At 36.1% G+C, this 18466-nt stretch overlaps 1 protein-coding gene across 5 annotated transcripts; it reads right to left on the reverse strand.

Annotated features, from left to right (window-relative positions):
• Positions 1-298: 298 nt before the first annotated feature.
• On the reverse strand, positions 299-17831 carry sts (steroid sulfatase (microsomal), isozyme S). Of its 5 annotated transcripts, none has more exons than XM_059030032.1 (12): positions 17813-17831; positions 17382-17485; positions 16222-16375; positions 15691-15837; positions 14549-14670; positions 13508-13630; positions 12619-13033; positions 7734-7870; positions 5638-5778; positions 4966-5125; positions 4286-4407; positions 299-2522 (listed from the first exon to the last, which is right to left on the reverse strand). In XM_059030032.1, the coding sequence occupies exons 4-12, from the start codon at positions 15831-15833 to the stop codon at positions 2155-2157; spliced, it is 1731 nt and encodes a 576-aa protein (XP_058886015.1). In that variant the 5' UTR covers positions 15834-15837; positions 16222-16375; positions 17382-17485; positions 17813-17831; the 3' UTR covers positions 299-2154. The 5 variants fall into 5 exon arrangements, with proteins under 5 accessions (XP_058886015.1, XP_033865182.2, XP_033865180.2 ...); XM_034009291.3 differs by lacking the exon at positions 17813-17831 and adding an exon at positions 17615-17754 and having other exon boundaries at positions 16285-16375; XM_034009289.3 differs by lacking the exon at positions 17813-17831 and adding an exon at positions 17615-17754 and having other exon boundaries at positions 16264-16375.
• Positions 17832-18466: the final 635 nt, after the last annotated feature.

Below are 18466 nucleotides of genomic sequence, written 5' to 3' on the forward strand. Positions count from 1 at the left end.
AGGTCTTGTTTTTGTATGCCTTTACACTCAAATTGATTGTTTGAGCTACCCATAATGAACCATCATGTTTTCTGCTGAACCCATATGTACTGTAAGTAAGTATTTAATTTTGATTTACAGATGAAGAATTGCTGTTGTGGAAAGATCTGAAATCAAAGCTGGGCAAGCAGTTACTGTGATGTCACTGCTGCAACAGGCTTCCTGCATTTAAACTAGTAAATAGTTTTGGCAATTGAAACAGGTGAAACTTTTCTCCACTGACTAGTGATTGTGATTATTATTTTTATTTTTTAAATTTTTTTAACACAAACTAGCCATAGAAGTGAGTACATTGTCACATGTTGGAAAGACAAAACAAATAAACACAGTATAAACAAACTAGTAGAAACTGTTGAATTATTCCTTTATATTTTTAATAGCCACAATTATATTTGAAAACAGATTTTATACAGTATGTGACCCACATTTTAAATCTTGGACAAAGGTATATTTTTGTAGGGATTAAAACAATTGTGAAAGTATTGTACAGCAAAGGGGCACATCAGTTGTAGGTTTGAGCAGTTCATTTGTTGTTTTGGGTAGTATCTTTCTAGTTTCATATAATTAAAATCATTTTATTCTTGTAAAAAATATATTCTTTTAAAAAATAGATCCCTGTACTGTATCTTCCTGTACTTGATTTTGAGGGCGGTAACCCAGGTTTTTGAGAATGTACATTAAGAACACATCTTACTGCTCTTCTTGACAATTGTTTTGATGATGGGGCAAACCTCTAACACTGGGGAAAGCACAGCTTCCCCTGATTTTGATCAAAAAAGAAAAAAAAAACTCAGTGACTTATAATATTACATCATATCTTAAAGAGTATGTAATTAATAACTTTTTAACATTTTTATGACATCACTTTTCAGAACTTTTTATTATTTTTATTTTTAATTAAAAAAATATTTACCGATTCATAAATTATATTATAGATATGTTTTTCTTTTATTTATTTAGATACGTTCAGAAGGCTTGGTTTGCCCTAGCTGTTTTATAAATCGTAAATAAGCTTAATATTGCAACCATAATTAACGTTTAGGAATACAATAAAAACACTGCAATAACATATACAAAAAACTGTTCAATTGATTCTAAATACTGCATTAACAAATGGTGCTATAGTAAGACTACTTCTTCATCAAAATCAAAGCAAGACAATCGCTTGGGCTCTCGCTGTCTTACTAGGTCCGTTGGTCCTGATTCTGAGCAGCTTTTGACTCCCTTTTTCTTCATTGGTGAGTGCTCAGGGAATTCCACCCAAGCTCAAACTAACTTCTAAATCACAATATGAAGTGAAGGGCACAAATGTAAAACACTTTGCCCTTACATTTGCGTTTTACTGTGTTTCATGAAAAACGGGTACTTAATGTTCTATTTAAAGTAGGCTTGTAAACAAACCAAACCATTTTTAAGTGATTAACCATTTTGAGGTTATGCTTTCAATATTAAACTGCCAGAAGTCTGTTCAAAAGCTATTTTACAGCAGTCTTGCAATAGCCTCAATTTTTCTCCTTGGTGTGCAGCTGCAAGTTCCATCAGAAACAATTAATTTGTGATTTACTTTGTGGCATTAAAACCAAAAAAAAAAATCCCAAATGTCCTAACAAATGGAACTCTCAAGGGCAATGGGATACAATAAATGCTGTAACACTTTTAGATTATAGGATAAAGCAGCCCACAGGATTATGGTGAAATCAGTCTGGACTGAAAATTCTAGCCAACTTGTTAATGACTAAATTGGCATTTGTCTAGTCTGGCCTGAGGAACTGAGCTTGCTGTTAGTCTCTTTAACGGACAGTTTCATAGACCCTGTTTAGCTTGGACTACCTAAATTACCACAGAGTAGTCTGTGAAACTAGCCGGATGTGACCAGATTGGGTTGATTACTCAAAAACAAAAAGCTAAGCAAAAAAAAAAAAAAACAATGTGTTTACTTTGCAAGAGCAGGGTGATGTATTACTGTTTTAATGTTAAGACTGCATCCACAAAGCAATGCAATGCATCGCAGTAAGGGAAAACTTTTTTTGTTAAAATATCAGACTCATAAATATTCCCTTTAATGTCAGAAACAGTCTGCTAAATAAACAAATAATAATAACAGTCACTGTTTCTTTACAAATTCGCATCTGAGTTGTCTTTATCACAAACACATAACTCTGACAGGGAAGAGCAACAAGGTTGTAGCCAAGGTTTCCAGAAAGCATTACTCAACGACAGCTGGTTTGGAACATCACTCAGGGTTTTGGTGTGATTCGCAACAGCTTGCCGAACTACAGCCATAATTAGATGGAAATTTGGCTCTGTCTCTGGTGTTAAAGGGATCTCCTCAGACGGGTCCTTGGAGAGGTCAAAAAGCAGAGGCGGATCATGGTGAGTGATATAGCCCTTCGTACAAAGGCACACATGTGTATGGAGGCAGCTGTTTGAATTTTCTGGATAGAAATTGGGAGTGAAAAAAAATACTTTCCAAATGCTGTCACCTGTAAAAGAAAAAGGAAACAGAATAGGGTTTTTAGCATATACGTTTCCACTGAGCAAACCCTTCTTTTGGAAAATGTTAGAACATGAGAACATAAGAAAGTTTACAAACGAGAGGAGGCCATTCGGCCCATCTTGCTCGTTTGGTTGTTAGTAGCTTATTGATCCCAGAATCTCATCAAGCAGCTTCTTGAAGAATCCCAGGGTGTCAACTTCAACAACATTACTGGGGAGTTAGTTCCAGACCCTCACAATTTTCTGTGTAAAAAAGTGCCTCCTATTTTCTGTTCTGAATGCCCCTTTATCTAATCTCCATTTGTGACCCCTGGTCCTTGTTTCTTTTTTCAGGTCAAAAAAGTCCCCTGGATCGACATTGTCTATACCTTTAGGATTTTGAATGCTCTTTGTTCAAGACTGAATAGATCCAATTCTTTTAGCCTGTCTGCATACGACATGCCTTTTAAACCCGGGATAATTCTGGTCGCTCTTCTTTGCACTCTTTCTAGAGCAGCAATATCCTTTTTGTAACGAGGTGACCAGAACTGAACATAATATTCTAGGTGAGGTCTTACTAATGCATTGTAAAGTTTTAACATTACTTCCCTTGATTTAAATTCAACGCTTCCCACAATATATCCAAGCATCTTGTTGGCCTTTTTTATAGCTTCCCCACATTGTCTAGATGAAGACATTTCTGAGTCAACATAAACTCCTAGATCTTTTTCATAGATTCCTTCAATTTCAGTATCTCCCAACTATTTTTGAACAACTATTTTCCAATGATTTCTCCTACTTATTTCGGTCTCAGAGACTTCTCAGTTCCAGAACATGCGAGTGTAAAAAAAAAGTAAGTTATTCTCTGAATTCAGCTTTTAAATATAGTTTTTATCATATTTTTAAAGTACTTTGTACTTGTTATATAAACAGAATACCCCATGAATATTCATTGACGACTGTGGTTACTTCACAAGGAAAGCTGTAAACAACCTCATAAGTATTATGTATATGTTTAATATATATATATATATATATATATATATATATATATATATATATATATATATATATATATATATATATTTTTTTTTTATATGCTATTATAAATGTAAAACATTTCAATCATAAGATCTGGATCTATTTTTACTCTCTACCAGTCTGAACTATTCAGTAATTCAAATCTGGAAGTACCTATAAAAGTGGTGGTGTGTACCATCCATACTAATAATGTGTTTAATATACAGCTATTGTTTTAATGTAATTTCTACTCTTAAGAAAAGGTATTGTCTTGAGCCATATTTCTTCTAATTGTATTATGCGACACTGAGCAGGCGAGCCACCGTCCATCCAGAACAAGTTGGGCTGCATACTGATAAAATCTCAGGTTCAAATGTTTGGTGTTACGGGTCATATATTATTATTATTATTATTATTATTATTATTATTATTATTATTATTTATTTCTAAGCAGACGCCCTTATCCAGGGCGACTTACAGTCGTAAACAAAAATGCATTTCAATAATCACAGTACAAGTAATAATACAATTAAGAGCAAGATAAATACAATGACTATGGTTCTAGCAAGTAAAAACAAGTCTTATTACAGCTTTTATTTGTCGGCGCTCAACAGCCACACATCTCAGTTCAATATTACTGAAATACTGAAATTTAAAATACTTTTAATATTTTGGCATTGCAGTACAATGACATTAAAAAAAAAAAAAAAAAAAGATATATATATATATTTTTTTTTTTTACAATACTTACTTTGTCTGGGGAGCCACCGTACAGCATTTAAATATGCATTACAGTAATGGAAGAGGAATTCATGTTCAGATTGCCGAACGTTTCCTTGCAGCAGGGGCATCAAGTTATGCCCATCTATAATTCTTGAGTATAAAAAACAAGAGTAATTGGTTATATTGGAAATTGGTTAGTATGCATATCTTCCCAATATATATATATATATATATATATATATATATATATATATATATATATATGTGTGTGTGTGTGTGTGTGTGTGTAAAAAGTAACATTATATCAATTTAGTTTAGTTTTTTTTAGCAAAGCTATAAGCAGTCAAACAATAAAACTGGGAACATTTTTGGTAAATGTGTTAAATATATATAGTGCTGGATCATGAAATGGTCATGAAAATGGCATATAACAGCAATAATAGGTATGCTTCTATATTTTAAAATAAGTGATTTATAAAGGAGTTCTTTATTAAGTTAAAAATGATGATGGCAGTGGGGTATATTCTATTGAACTAAATAGTGCCACTGTTTCAATAATTAATATTGGACCCAAGGTTAAGAAAATAAAAAGGCCAGTGGTTTATTTATATACAGGAACATATACATTTTAATGATTTAAATGATAGTGGTATTACCACCAATTGAATAGATCCCACTGTTTGTGTGTAAATAAATCTCCTACTGTACCTATCGCTGGGCACAGGTAATCCTGCTAGGTTCACAACAGTTGGGAAAATATCCATATTGCTGGTTGGTTGGTCATTGTGTGTGCCAGCAGGTAGCACCCCAGTCCATCTTACGATCCCAGGAACACGAATTCCTCCTTCCCAGTTTGTTGCTTTCCCCCCTTTATTAAATGATATGGTTAAAATGATTGATTGCACTACCTTTACAGATCTATTTATCTCTACTAGAATAGCAGTAAATATATGAAACTACAGTTTTATGAATGTGGCTCTTGATCTGGGCCACTGCAACATGTCTGTTGCTTGTCACAGTAAGTAGCACATATCTGCAAGCTCAATCTGTCATGACCTGCTTGCAAACTGAGAAGTGGTTTACTGCATACATTTTCAGTGCTCAATGCAGCTACTGTGTTAAGAGACCAGCTAGTTGCACAGGCACTCACTATAATGCCCCATAGTAAGTCTCGAAGATACTTCTGCTTTTCCGTGATTATCACTGAACAGTTGCAAATTAGGATACAATGTACTGTATATAGGTCTAGTGGAACACTACACAGATGACCCCATACATTTGGAATACATTGCTGACAAGTGGATTTTCTCATTCACTAGGTGTTTGGCCAGTCAGTGTAATGCAGCATTTGAAGACGTAGCTGTAAGTAGATAAAACTACCTTTATAAATGCCATTCCATCCTCCATGAATGTCACCGTTGATGGAGGATATTTCCTCAAGGTGAGCACCCTGGTCTGATGTGAAGTAGACAAGTGTCCTCTCATTTAGATTTAGATGATCCAAAGTACTCATTATTTGACCTAACAGACACGGAATTACAATTAACTTTAATTGGATGTACAACAAATTATATAAAATAAATCTATATTACAATGATAACATCAAGATAACATGTAAGCAAATAATTATAAAGTACAGGATTGTTGGGACATTGATTAACTAATCTGTACATATAATACTGTATATTTAATGCAGCATTATTTGTTGCTTTCTTTGAAGTGCATATATATTCTTCCAAACATTAGAATCACTGCCTTACTGTGTAATTTAAGGGGATGTCAAATACATAGAACAGAAATTAAAGCATTAGTAGTAGTCATGGTTAATTACAGAATCTTCTCTGATGGCAGTGTGGAGTAGCGGTTAGGGCTCTGGACTCTTGACTGGAGGGTTGTGGGTTCAATCCCCAGTGGGGGACACTGCTGCTGTACCCTTGAACAAGGTACTTTACCTAGATTGCTCCAGTAAAAACCCAACTGTATAAATGGGTAATTGTATGTAAAAATAATGTGATATCTGTATAATGTGAAATAATGTATAATGTGATATCTTGTTACAATTGTAAGTCGCCCTGGATAAGGGCGTCTGCTAAGAAATAAATAATAATAATAATAATGATACTTAGTTATTAGATATTACTGTAGGTGCTATTAAGAGTATTTTGACTACATCATTTTCATATGTTCTCCATATATTATAAAATACAGTATTTAATGATTTTACAGATCGTTAAAAAAAAATAAAAAAAATCGGTTTACCCCTAAATTAAAATGTATTGCATTTTATAACAGATATCCAAGTTTATACAAAATTAGTGGAAGTATTACTATAAAATGCATGCATATTGTACATTTAATGTACGTACTTAGAAGGCAATGTGTATAGTACCTGGCTACCAACAGTCGTGATATAGTATATGTGATAGTCAAAGTTTGTGAAAAGCAATCTGATAACAGCGAAACAATATGAATGTAAATGGCCTCAAATAACAAGAGTGTCACACATTTACCCCCCGGGTGCTGCTGTCAAATAAACACTTGTAGGTAACATGCTTTTCAAGGACCAGATTCCATAAGTGCTTCACAAACATAGCCATCAATTCTCCTGCCTGCTGTTCAAATGTGTTTAAATCATGCTGTAATAGCTCACGAGCTACCCGACTGCTAATGCTGCTGTGCACTCAAAGCCACACAGAGCATTTGTCATCAACACATATCACAGGCTATGAATATGTCTCTTCATGCAACCCGATGATGTGGGTGAGAACTGCAACTGAAGTGACACTTGTCCTTGCGGGAGACTCGCGCTGAAGGAGGTAGATTTGAAACTTTACCCTCATGTGAAATTGCACACAGAATCAGCAATTTGTGATAGGTGAGAAGTGACTGGTTTCTAATTAACAAACCAACACGTGTAACTGCTGCACAGATGGAGCAATCCTTTTTAAATATATACTTTTGACTTGAATGACCCAAATCAAACAAAAGGCATGTTTTTTAAAAGCTTTTGGACCAGCACTTCAAACTTTATGCTTGCTTTTATTAATTAAAGAAAACTGTTATGCTATCCAGTTACTTTACCCCTGTTTTTCGCCCCAATTTATAATAACTAATTACGCTACCTCAATGCAGCAATTCCCCACAACAGTTCAGGAGAACTTAAGGTCCTACGAACAGGACAATTGCCTATTTAGACCCAGGAGCTTGAGAGCAGATGACGGCTAGCTACCAGCCTCTGGAGGACAAGAGGCAGCTCTGCAAATGTTGGATTGAGATCACCCGGGGCGCCCACTCAGGGACCTGTTATATATTTCAATTTATTCACCAGAGTGGAAACTCAAATGATTTGGTAAACTTATTTACATCAATCCCATTATACAGCTTGCATTCAATCAGCACATAAGAGATTTCCTCAGGAACCATCTACGAGGTGCAGAGGGTAGAGCTTGAGCAGTGAAGCTCTTTTTGAAACATACCAACACTCCAGTCCACCTCTTCGACTGCATCGCCATACAAACCATGTTTGCTTTTCCCCTTAAATCTCTGTGAAGCAAACAGTGCTGTGTGGACTTGCAAAAAGGTAAAGACAAGTAAGAAAGGCTGTTCTCTATTTCTGTAAAAAAAAAAAGAAAAGATAAGAAAATTTATTTCTTGCCAGTATGTAGCTGATGGAGGTAATACTTGTTTTTACATTGAAATTGTCAATCGCTATGTTTGCAACAATATCTGGCACCCAGAATGGAACGTTCTTTTTCAATATTGTTTATGTCATCATACGGTTCTCGTACTGTACTTTTCTAGATTTTAGAAATACGTGTTCCAAGTGTGGAACCCCTGCAGGGGCTGAGCCAGTTCCAGTTTGGTTCAATATACATTGTTCTATAGTTCAAAATACATCAAATTCCAGGGACAAATGGAAGAATCGTCATCTTACTAGGGCAGAAATGCACTTTATCTCCTGTAATCCTGTTACACATCTTGTGCTAAGAAATACATATATTGCGCAACTTCAGAACAGAAAAATCCAAAGGTCGGTAGCTCGATGACATCCACTCTCGAGTTCCTGGGTGGAAAAAGGATCGGAGCAGGTCGTGGGATTGGAGGATACCCACTGAACCTTCAGGTCTCCTGAGCTGTGTGGGGAATTGCTGCGATGAGGAGAAAAGCGATTGGGCATTCCAAATTGGGAGAAAATCGGGGGGGTAAAATAATAACTGGACACAATAAATTATATTACTTTTTTTGTTTGTTTTTAAAGCGCCAACCAGGGAAAGGGTACAGAGCTACATCAGTGCTTCCTCATGACTGTCAAAAGTGCATTCTCAGAAACTTCTCTGAATAATCTCCAAACCATACACACTTTCAGACTGTCGCTGATAAAACCACCGACATCTCAGCAGCAAGCCAAACTATGTAGCTCAATCAAACATCAAACATTGAATCCTGCTGCTGGAAAGTATTTTAACACAAAACTACTTCTCTTATAATAATTAGTCATTATTGCATTTTTTGATAATTGGTTTGGCGATAAGAATCATATATCTTTTACTTTACATATTTATTTTTTTCTTGAAATTCATATTACAGTGAAGCTATTGCTAATTATGGTCACATTGCTGAGTGGAGAATAAAACATATATTAATAGCATGTAGTTCAACAAATAAATGTCAATGGAATTAATAGTAGCAGTAGCAAATTACCACAACTTTTGCACAGGATATGTACTGCAAGGGAATCTTAACGGAAACATTTAACAAATAATTACAATTACATTTAACCATCATCCGAGTAAAAAAGCAAAGATGACAAGTAGAATGTCCAGTTACATCAGCTGTAAATCTGGATGGCCACGATTAGGTAAATAAAATCTGAACGTTTCTTTAATACCATTCTAAAATCTTGCAAAGTCTCTGTAAACACCCTTTTTAATGCAATGTCCGTTTAAATAATAGTATACTTCTTAAAATGTGTGACAACCGAAATATTAGCATAGCCCCTCCTTAATTACCATACAATGACTGGTGTGACACACCATGGAAATGGAATACAATATTGAAAAAATATATCCTTGCACTTTGTATCCTCATGACAAAGGATCTTGTACACTCCACTAATTTAGTAGATCCTAGGTCAAGCACGCTCCTCTATCGGCAGATCATTTGTGATCAGTCTCTCAAAATAAGCACAGTACAACAATACATTCAAAATAAATATGTGGACATTCAACCAGACAACACCATATACAACCAATACATAGGATAACCCTCACAAACTTGTATTTGTGTTTAATGAAAGAACACTTTTGTTTTGTATTGCTCATATCAATGATGTTTTTTCTTAATGATTTGTTTTCAGTGGTAGAATGCTGATTTTTAGGAACATCTACTCACCTTTTTAAAAAAAGCTTTTTTCAAGAAACACAAGTCACATTATTCTTTGAATTTATATATTTGTATTTTATATGGGTGGATTCATAACATGTTATAGTCCTGCATTTCAAAAGAGAAGTAGGTCTACTCTCTGCAAAGGTTCTTCACACATCATAAAACCACACTCAGTTATTGTTTTGAAGTATCATATCTGCATTTATTAGGTGCGTTGTTAAGGACTGGGTTGAGGTTACATGAGTAAGATCACCATATATTAAACCACAGTAGGTTTTAGGGGGAAATAGTAGTGACAGCTTTAAATAGAATTCATTAGAATGTCATTACATTTTACCTTTACTGTATTATCATTTCTTAAAAGGACCCACGAAATGGTACAAAACAGAGGAGTTTAAACTAAGCTACTAGTATACAAGAAAGTATTTACTTGTAGTGAATGTATTTAGTGTATGTAATAATATTCATCTGCATATTAGGGGGAGGCTCCACACAAAACAAAATATATGCATGGATCCTTAAAATAAATAAAAGATCACTGTTGGTCACTTATTAAATGTCTGGCTTCTGAATAAAAAAAAAAAATAATAAAATGAGGCCAGTAATAAATTCTCTCACATATGCAATTAGCCTTGTTAAGACAACTAGGTACCCAAGAAGCATCTCCATGTGCCTGTGGCAGGGTGAAAGCCCTGCCGTTGTACAGGTGTAATGTGTGTGTGGTGGGGGAGGAATATTGGGTTGGCAGGGAGGGGGTTAAATTCCTCCCTGCCAGAAAACACATGGGAATGTCACAGATGTATAAAAAGGGTCATCATGGGTGTTAATGTTAGAGTTAATGTGGAGAATTATTATTGTTGGTGAAGGTGAGGTTAGTGTTTGTGGTTATAGTTGGTGTTTAGGCGTATTTACATGAAAGTGCCGGCTCGGCCTGAAACCACAGGGCGTATTTCAAAGTGTTTGTCTTGTTTTGTTCAGCTGTTTATTTTGGCCACCGTGCCTATGTGTGTTTGTTCCGGTGTTTTGTTTGTTGTTTTTGTTTGTGATTATTTATTATTATATGTACGCACTATCGCTTAAACCTGCAGCTTCTGTGTTTGAGTGATGCCACCCTGTCACACGGTCTCAGCAGTGGAATAGCGCCCCTGGAGACTCAAAACAGAACTACAGGGTTAAAAGAAAGAAAAATAAAATGGACTGTGGTGCGTTGCCTATGGACAGCACGGGCACTACACCAGGTGCTGCCCCTTTCAGGTTGCCACCTGCTCAAAAGAATAAGAAGGGGAGGAGTGGCCGTCCCCGGAGGCAAGCAAACGAGCCGGTGCCATCTTCAGAGCCCAAGGGGGAGGAGCCGCCATCCCCATGGCCGGAGTGTTCAGCGCCACCAGCCCGAAAGCTGGAGGAGGGCATGTCTGCCATCTATGAGGGGGGTGAGGGTAGGTTGAACGCCCTCAACTACCTCAATGGCCAGGAATGGTGCCTCATCTGTGGAGAGCTCGGGCATTACACGGTGTGCTACCCCCTTCAGGATGAAGAGGAGGGGCCAGCATGGTAGAGTGGCCCGTGCTGCTGGCAGCATTTCCACTGCCAGCATTGCCACTGCCGGAGTGCCCCACGCTTTTGTCAGCATTGGGGAGGTGGCCGATTGCAGCCATCTGTGCTGCGCACATAAGGGGAGGTTTGTGGCAGGGTAAAAACTATTGCTGGAAAGCTCTCTTTGTGTTTTATGGTAGCATTAACAATACACAAGTTATTGGTACTTGTATGTCATTGGTCTGATCTGGGAGCCATTTTGGGTCAAATATTTGGTGACCTCTCGCATAAAAAACATTTTGCCTAGAGACGTGAAACTTGGGGAAATCTTACATCTCTATGGCACCAACATCCCTGCCAAACAACATCAAAATCCATGAACCTTCGGTTTCAAGGGTGATTGACATGACATGGACTGACCCAAAAGTCATTTTTATTTTTACATCGAATGTTCAGGACAAGGTGCAAGCGCAGTTAAAAGTGCAAATGTGCAGATGTTTGAGTCACAATCCTCAGTGCTATGGGACCACGTGTCACAATTTAACAGACAAGGCAATTAATGCACGTGTAGTGTCCCAGCTAAAAATAATTAGTGATTAGGGTCAAACAATGTAATGCACCTGAAATCGGACCAAATAGTTAATACATGGTTTAACCAATATTTAAAGCATTTAAGACACTTAAAATACTGGAATAGGCAGAACTGAGGAGAACGAAAGTAAATCACAGCCAAGAATACCTACAGACATACAGTAATATATATCAATTGAAAATACAGAGAAGGGGATACTGCGTCCTGCAAGCCAGCCTGCCCCTTTGAATACATGCAAGTGTGCTCACAGGAAACAACACAAGTCTCGTTCTTCATTTATACCATCTGGCTGCATAGTTTTAAGATAAAGAAAAATCCATTTAGATTCACATAGTAAAAGTTTTTGCTCAAGATTACCATCCCTACAGATCTGTGATATTCATTCAATGGCACAGAATCTTTTTGAAAATATAAACCAGTAAACTTTTTAAAATACAAAATAGCTACTAAGCTACCTCACTAGTCAAGCTACACCAGCTGTCCTTGATTTATTAGAAATGTAATTTATTCCACCTGTGCACCTGTTGTAGTAGTCAGGCTTGTAGCTCATTAACATGGTAAGTTTTGAATATACCAAAATCTAAATGCACAGTTATTGGTACTTAAGTCCTGGCATTTATTAGAAGGTGCTATGTTAAAGTTTTGTTTTTTTTTCAACATAAAAAATGGGGCCCTATATTTAGATCTATTACTGTATCTATGTGTGCAACCAGGCATAGTCACAAACTGGAAAACCATTATGTTGACAGGAAGCGAAAACTTGTAACTACTCGCAATGCTAAACATATCATTCTGCTTTGATACTCCCCCGAAGTGTACTATAACTTTGAAGATATCGTTAAAATTCTTACCTTTGTAAAAACTCTATAGCTTCATGCGTCATCCTCGGAGTTAGATTCTCAGATGAGAACGGCTGCTGAACTATCTGATGGTTTTTCATGAGGAAACAGTTAAGATATGGAAATGTCACAACAAAGATTGCAAAGAGAACCAGACCAAGTGCAATAAGCAGAGCAGCATACAACACAATCTTCCTGGGTACAATGATAATCCCACAAGAATGAAAGACCAGCACTGTGATTAAAGCAACTGCAATACTTGGAAAGGGTATGTGACCATACACCTTTGAGAATACAGTGCCATGGTCAGGCTGGCAGTCTCTCAAATTGGTCATTGTAATTCCGTAAAAATAATTAAAACCATGATTGAGTGGATGGTGACAATAGTCATTGTTGCTTTCACAGTTCAAACCCAGGTGCCATTTTCCTAAGGGGAAAAAAACAAGATTATCCTTCAGTTAAGCAAGGGATATATATTCTTTTGGATAAGGTCAGAACATTTGTAATTTACTCCAAGATTAAAACTATGACAACTGTATACAGTTCAATCAAATGTCCAAAACAATACATTGTTTTCATCACAGCAGTTTTTTTTTTTTTGTACTTGTGCCATAATTGAAGTTTAATCACAGTGTTAATATTACTAGCACTGACAGGTTTGTAGCCCCTCAACGATATCCAAATATCATGACAAGAGTCACTTTGAAAACGTTGTAGGTAAATGAGCTCTCAAACTCAAGCTGTATTCATATAGACCTTTTAGCTTTCTAAGTGAAATCATAAATAACACAAAGGTTTACCAGTATTATCACAACTATAAGGATACATGTAATGTAACTGTATTCTTATATTCCTGATTGTAAAGTACTGTATATAGAAATAGTGTACTTTCACACATTACCTATGAGTGCTGTGGAATAGCCGTTTTGTTTTGCAAGTTTAGCAAATGTTATCTCCTCAGTTGGAAGTCCTCCTGAAGCAGCAGCAACTATATAAACTCCTGATCTGCCATAACCTGCCATTCCTAGAATATTGTGGTTATGAAAAAATACTCATTACTGTAATGATACAGAAAACAAAGAAATACTCTATATACTGACTAACAAAAATTAAAAATATAACATTTATCCCTATAGAATTATGTGGGGCTTGTTCAAAAAATAACTATAAATATTTCAAACTTTTAAAAATTAAAAATGACTTTATTATGTTGAAAATTCATTTGTTCTCCACTAGTGTCCAGTCCCATTTTTTAAACTCAAAACCCACAGCATTTACTTCTAGCTCAATCAGAGATTCTAGTGTTCACAGGTACTGGCATCGGCATAATGGCAATATCTTTAGGGCTGGTTGTGTGTACCTCTGAAAAAACGTCTCCCTCGCTAGTATAAATAACTCTTAACACATAACCATCCCTAAAGTTATAGCTTGCTTGTATGACATGTGGAACTCTTTCACTAGCTTTCATTTGGATTCCAAGTATGTATATACTGTCCACATTTGACATATAGATATGCCATACACTGACAGAGTGCCAGCCCAGTCTGTCACTGTATCCATGATTTGGTTGCCAGAAGCAGCGCATAAATGACTATTTATTATTAAAATCCAGGACCTTAAATATAAAGACCGAAGCACTTAATGCAGTGTATTTAAGCTATAACTACAGGGAATGTTGAGTATAATTGGAGACAATGACCTCCTGCATTCCATCTTGGAAGTTATCCACCGAAGAGTTCTATCATCTCCTCGTACACTTGATATCCACTGTAGTTATCCCTTAACTATACCTTTTGACAATGACAACACATTTATATATCTAAAAAAGGTTAATATTAGGCATCAGTGGTTTACATGTTTTAAGATGTTTTGCATGAGAGGCTCCTATAAACAACATCAGGTTTCAACAGTGACATAGATCCGATTCCTTCCCTGGCAATACCTGATCGGATGGGGTATCTGCCTGTCATGAAGGCAGCTCTGCTGGGGGTGCACAACGGAGCTGCAGCAATGTGCTGGGTCAGCTTCACTCCCTCCTGGGCTAGCCTGTCAATATTGGGGGTTCTGCGACGAGAAAAGTACTGTATTAATCCAGTCATAGCAATATGAATACTACAGAAACATGCACAGAAATAGTTTCTTATGATTTTTAAATCGTGGGTGACATATATATATATATATATTTTTTGTCTAACCCACGAAGTTTTTTATTTTTTTAAATAGTACTATTCATAACTGATTAAAATGTGGGTTTACAGACAACATTAATAACACACACAACAAAATGCTGCAAACAAAATACAGGAAAGCTTGCAGCACAAAAAAACAAAACAAAAAACAGAGAGAGAGAGAGAGAGAGAGAGAGAGAGAGAGAGAGAGAGAGAGAGAGAGAGAGAGAGAGAGAGAGAGAGAGAGAGAAAGATTCTATACATTGGTCTTTTTGGTCTAATGCCAATTTTTTCTGTCAAAGCTGCAGCAGAGACAGCCTGGCACTGTGACTATTAGTCAGATGCCTAATTTTTGGAGGCAGGGTGTCCCACTGGATCTGGGATTGTATGCTCTTCCTTAAACTGGAAAAGTAAAATAGCAAAGAGCTTCAAATGTAATTTCTCATTTTTCTTATTTAGCACACCTTTCCCTTGTCTTATTATGATATTTCCAATCATTGACAGTGCTTCTGGGTTCTGATTCTCCAATACTTATTATTATTGTTTTCAATATCTGTCTTTATCAAGTTTGAACTTGCTTTCCGCTTGTCTGTACCTAACACTAAACATACTTCCTGTTGCCAGTGAAACCATGTGACAATGTTACCTTTTAACTCTGCTGGCCCAGCCTACTCTACATACTGTATCTAGAGAGGCTGAGCAGGTGGGACCAGCCAAGTTAAAAGACAATTTTGTCACATGATTTGAATAACACTTTTGCATATATGTGTTGTAGTGTTATCATAAAAGATAGATGCCACATATTTGTAACTTAAAAGGCTGGAGAAAAAGTAAGATCATAATTACTGAAATAACATCAATGACAAATAAAATCTCAAATATTTGACATTCAGTTTTGAAAATTCAAAGATCAAACCTTAAGGTAGTGTTTCCATAACAACCCAAGTCTCCAATGCCTAAATCATCAACCATTATTAGTACAAAATTGGGTTGCCCTTCTTTTCCTGTACAGCATGTTTCCAAAACAAACTGTAAGCACAGAACAAACATCAACTTCATGTTTCTGGAGAAAAAAAAAAAATGTGATTTTAAAACTCAGAATGCTAAACGAATAGAATTCAGTAAGATTGAAAATTTGTGGCGCTGGAAAATATTAATGCAGCAGCTGAGTAAGAATGCTGAATAACGTATTGCCAGAAACGTAATGGCCATACAAAATAAAGCTCTGCCTAAAAGAATATTGCACAAAGCTATTTGAAAAGTCAAAGCCAGTCATATATAATTTTGTTAAGCAATGTTCTTTTAGAAATGTTAATAGAAAAAAAATTACACACACATATATTATATATATATATATATATATATATATATATATATATATATATATATATATTGTAGGCTTTATAAGAAGTGTTTCCAGTAGTCACAAAGAATCAAGTACACTTGCCATATTTTTGACTGCTTCTGCAGTACTTTATTCAATACATACAATGGTCATTAAAGCGCATACTTCCACGCCCTCTCTGTGCCAATGTGTCCTTTTTTTGGGCACCCCAAAGGTCAGCATCCAATAACAGTGGATAAGATTCTAAGGTTTTTGCCTGAAGGTGATATTGAATAAACAACACGTCACACAAAGATGCAAAGTTAATAGTCTTTATTATTTACTTATAATATAACAAATCATACATAAAGAAAATATATCACCCATTGCTATATGGGGCAGTCAGGCGGCCAGGACACACCAGTTACAATGTGTTGTAATCTTATTTGTGTTACAATGTTATAATGTTGTTGGTGGGCTGTGGGCTATTTAAAGGAAGCCTGCCAGCTCCTCGGGGCAGAGTGTGGGGAAGCTTGTGGTGAGATTGTGTACAGCTGTCAACTGAATAAAGAATTGCCATTCTGGATTGAAGCTACCTTCTACTTCTGTTTCCTGAAAAGCTGGTACGCTACAATATAATAATGTTGGCATTGGTATTATTTCAAAGGAATCTTGCTGCAAGAGTAAAGTTACACTGTAACTCTTTACCAGGAAACAGTTCATGATTGGGTGCTGGACAAGTTGCACTGCCAAAGCCTGTATGACTTTCTGCACTTTCTTATAGGTTGTGCTTCTGTCTGAAACCAGTCGTGTCTGTGTCTGAACAGTGGAGTATTTCAAGAGCAACTTTAGATTTTCTTAAAGCATTTAAATGCTGTTATTTTCTTATAAACTGGATAATTTGTGCCGGATTGTATGTTTTTGTCTGCGTTTGCAAATGATAAACTGTTCTAAACTCTTCTAAATGTTGTTTAGAACTGTGCCAATAGCGTAAGTTCTGGTAGAGTTTGCGGTTTTGTATTATGCTATGGCTTAAATAAAGTGCATTCTAAAAAATATGTGATCTTTCTTTTTAGTGCAATGTGTTGCCCGTTGACACTGAAAACAATTAAACGTGCATACGTATCTTTATCCCAACGCAATGTCCGTCATTAAAACAAGGACACAAAAATATATCTACAAATAAATACTACATTTCAAAATAGCGTACTTACAGTACTTGTCAGAAGGCGCTAAATTTAGGAAAAGTCCAGGTAACACTGTATCATATTACGATATCGTACCTGTGACAGCTGAATAAAAAATTCCCTTTCCGAACTGAAGCTCCCTTCTACTTCTGTTTCCTCCGTTGCTTCTGGGGCGATTGACATGAAACACTTTGTGGTTCCTACAAAAAATAATAATAATGATAAAAAATAAATTCATTCATATATATATATATATATATATATATATATATATATATATACTTTCCTATTGTATTACCACTGCTGTATAGTAAAATTAGGCAGCGTACTGTTTGTGTGATTACAGCTGTTCCTGTACGCTTACATAAACTCAAGCAGAACAAGACACTTCCTAGTGAAAAGGTCAAAAGTAGTATCACGTGTTCTGGAGCTGCCCGTCATTATTTATTGTCAACGGGGAGGTAGCGAACGTGTCATTTTCAACATTACATACTGAAGCTATATTGATCCTTTCTGAAAGTACATACGTTTAGTTACCAGACGTCGCGAGAAAACAGGGATTGGACCAATTTTCAGACTTCGTTAACAGTCTCGCGTTTTGATTGATCCTTGTCTGTCACATGAATATGTCGTCACACGAGTGGGAAAGCTTGTAGGCATTTTTAACATTGTGATCAGAGAGAGAGATAGAGAGATATCTGCGTTCCACAACCTTTTAATTAAAATATAATGTGGTATTTTGCTGTACTAATATAACAAAGTGTGGGTTATTACTTTATATAAATTATCATGTTATGCACGAATGTAAGAATTGGCTTTCTGTGGCGAAGTGATGTACTTTTTTCTTTCAAATAGCATATACTATATCAATCGTTTGCGCGATATATTTTAATTGCAAATATATATCTTCCACACTATTACAGTGTTACAGGATACATTAGTTTATCTCTAATGTAATCACAGTTTTACACATAGACTGCCCCTATGTTCATTTACGTCCCAAATTCTGGACCGCTTTGCTTTTCAGATAATGTCCCAAATTCTGGGCCGCTTTGTTTTTCAGATACATCCCAAATTCTGGGCCGCTCTGGTGTTCTGAATTCGGACCAGTTTTTGGGATGTTCTGCCCTTGCAGATGACAGCCCAGTTTTTAGGTCATGCTCAGTTTACCATAGAAATGT

Source organism: Acipenser ruthenus, chromosome 9 (genome assembly GCF_902713425.1).
Source record: "Acipenser ruthenus chromosome 9, fAciRut3.2 maternal haplotype, whole genome shotgun sequence".
NCBI classification, from domain to species: Eukaryota; Metazoa; Chordata; class Actinopteri; order Acipenseriformes; family Acipenseridae; genus Acipenser; species Acipenser ruthenus.

Coding starts and splice junctions, on each gene's coding strand:
- sts (XM_059030032.1), bottom strand. CDS start 15,833: ATGAAGTTGATGTTTGTTCTGTGCTTACAGTTTGTTTTGGAAACATGC. Junction 13,631..14,548: donor CAGATACCCCATCCGATCAG/GTATTGCCAGGG, acceptor ACAATATTCTAG/GAATGGCAGGTTATGGCAGA. Junction 5,126..5,637: donor ATGGAATGGCATTTATAAAG/GTAGTTTTATCT, acceptor CATTTAATAAAG/GGGGGAAAGCAACAAACTGG.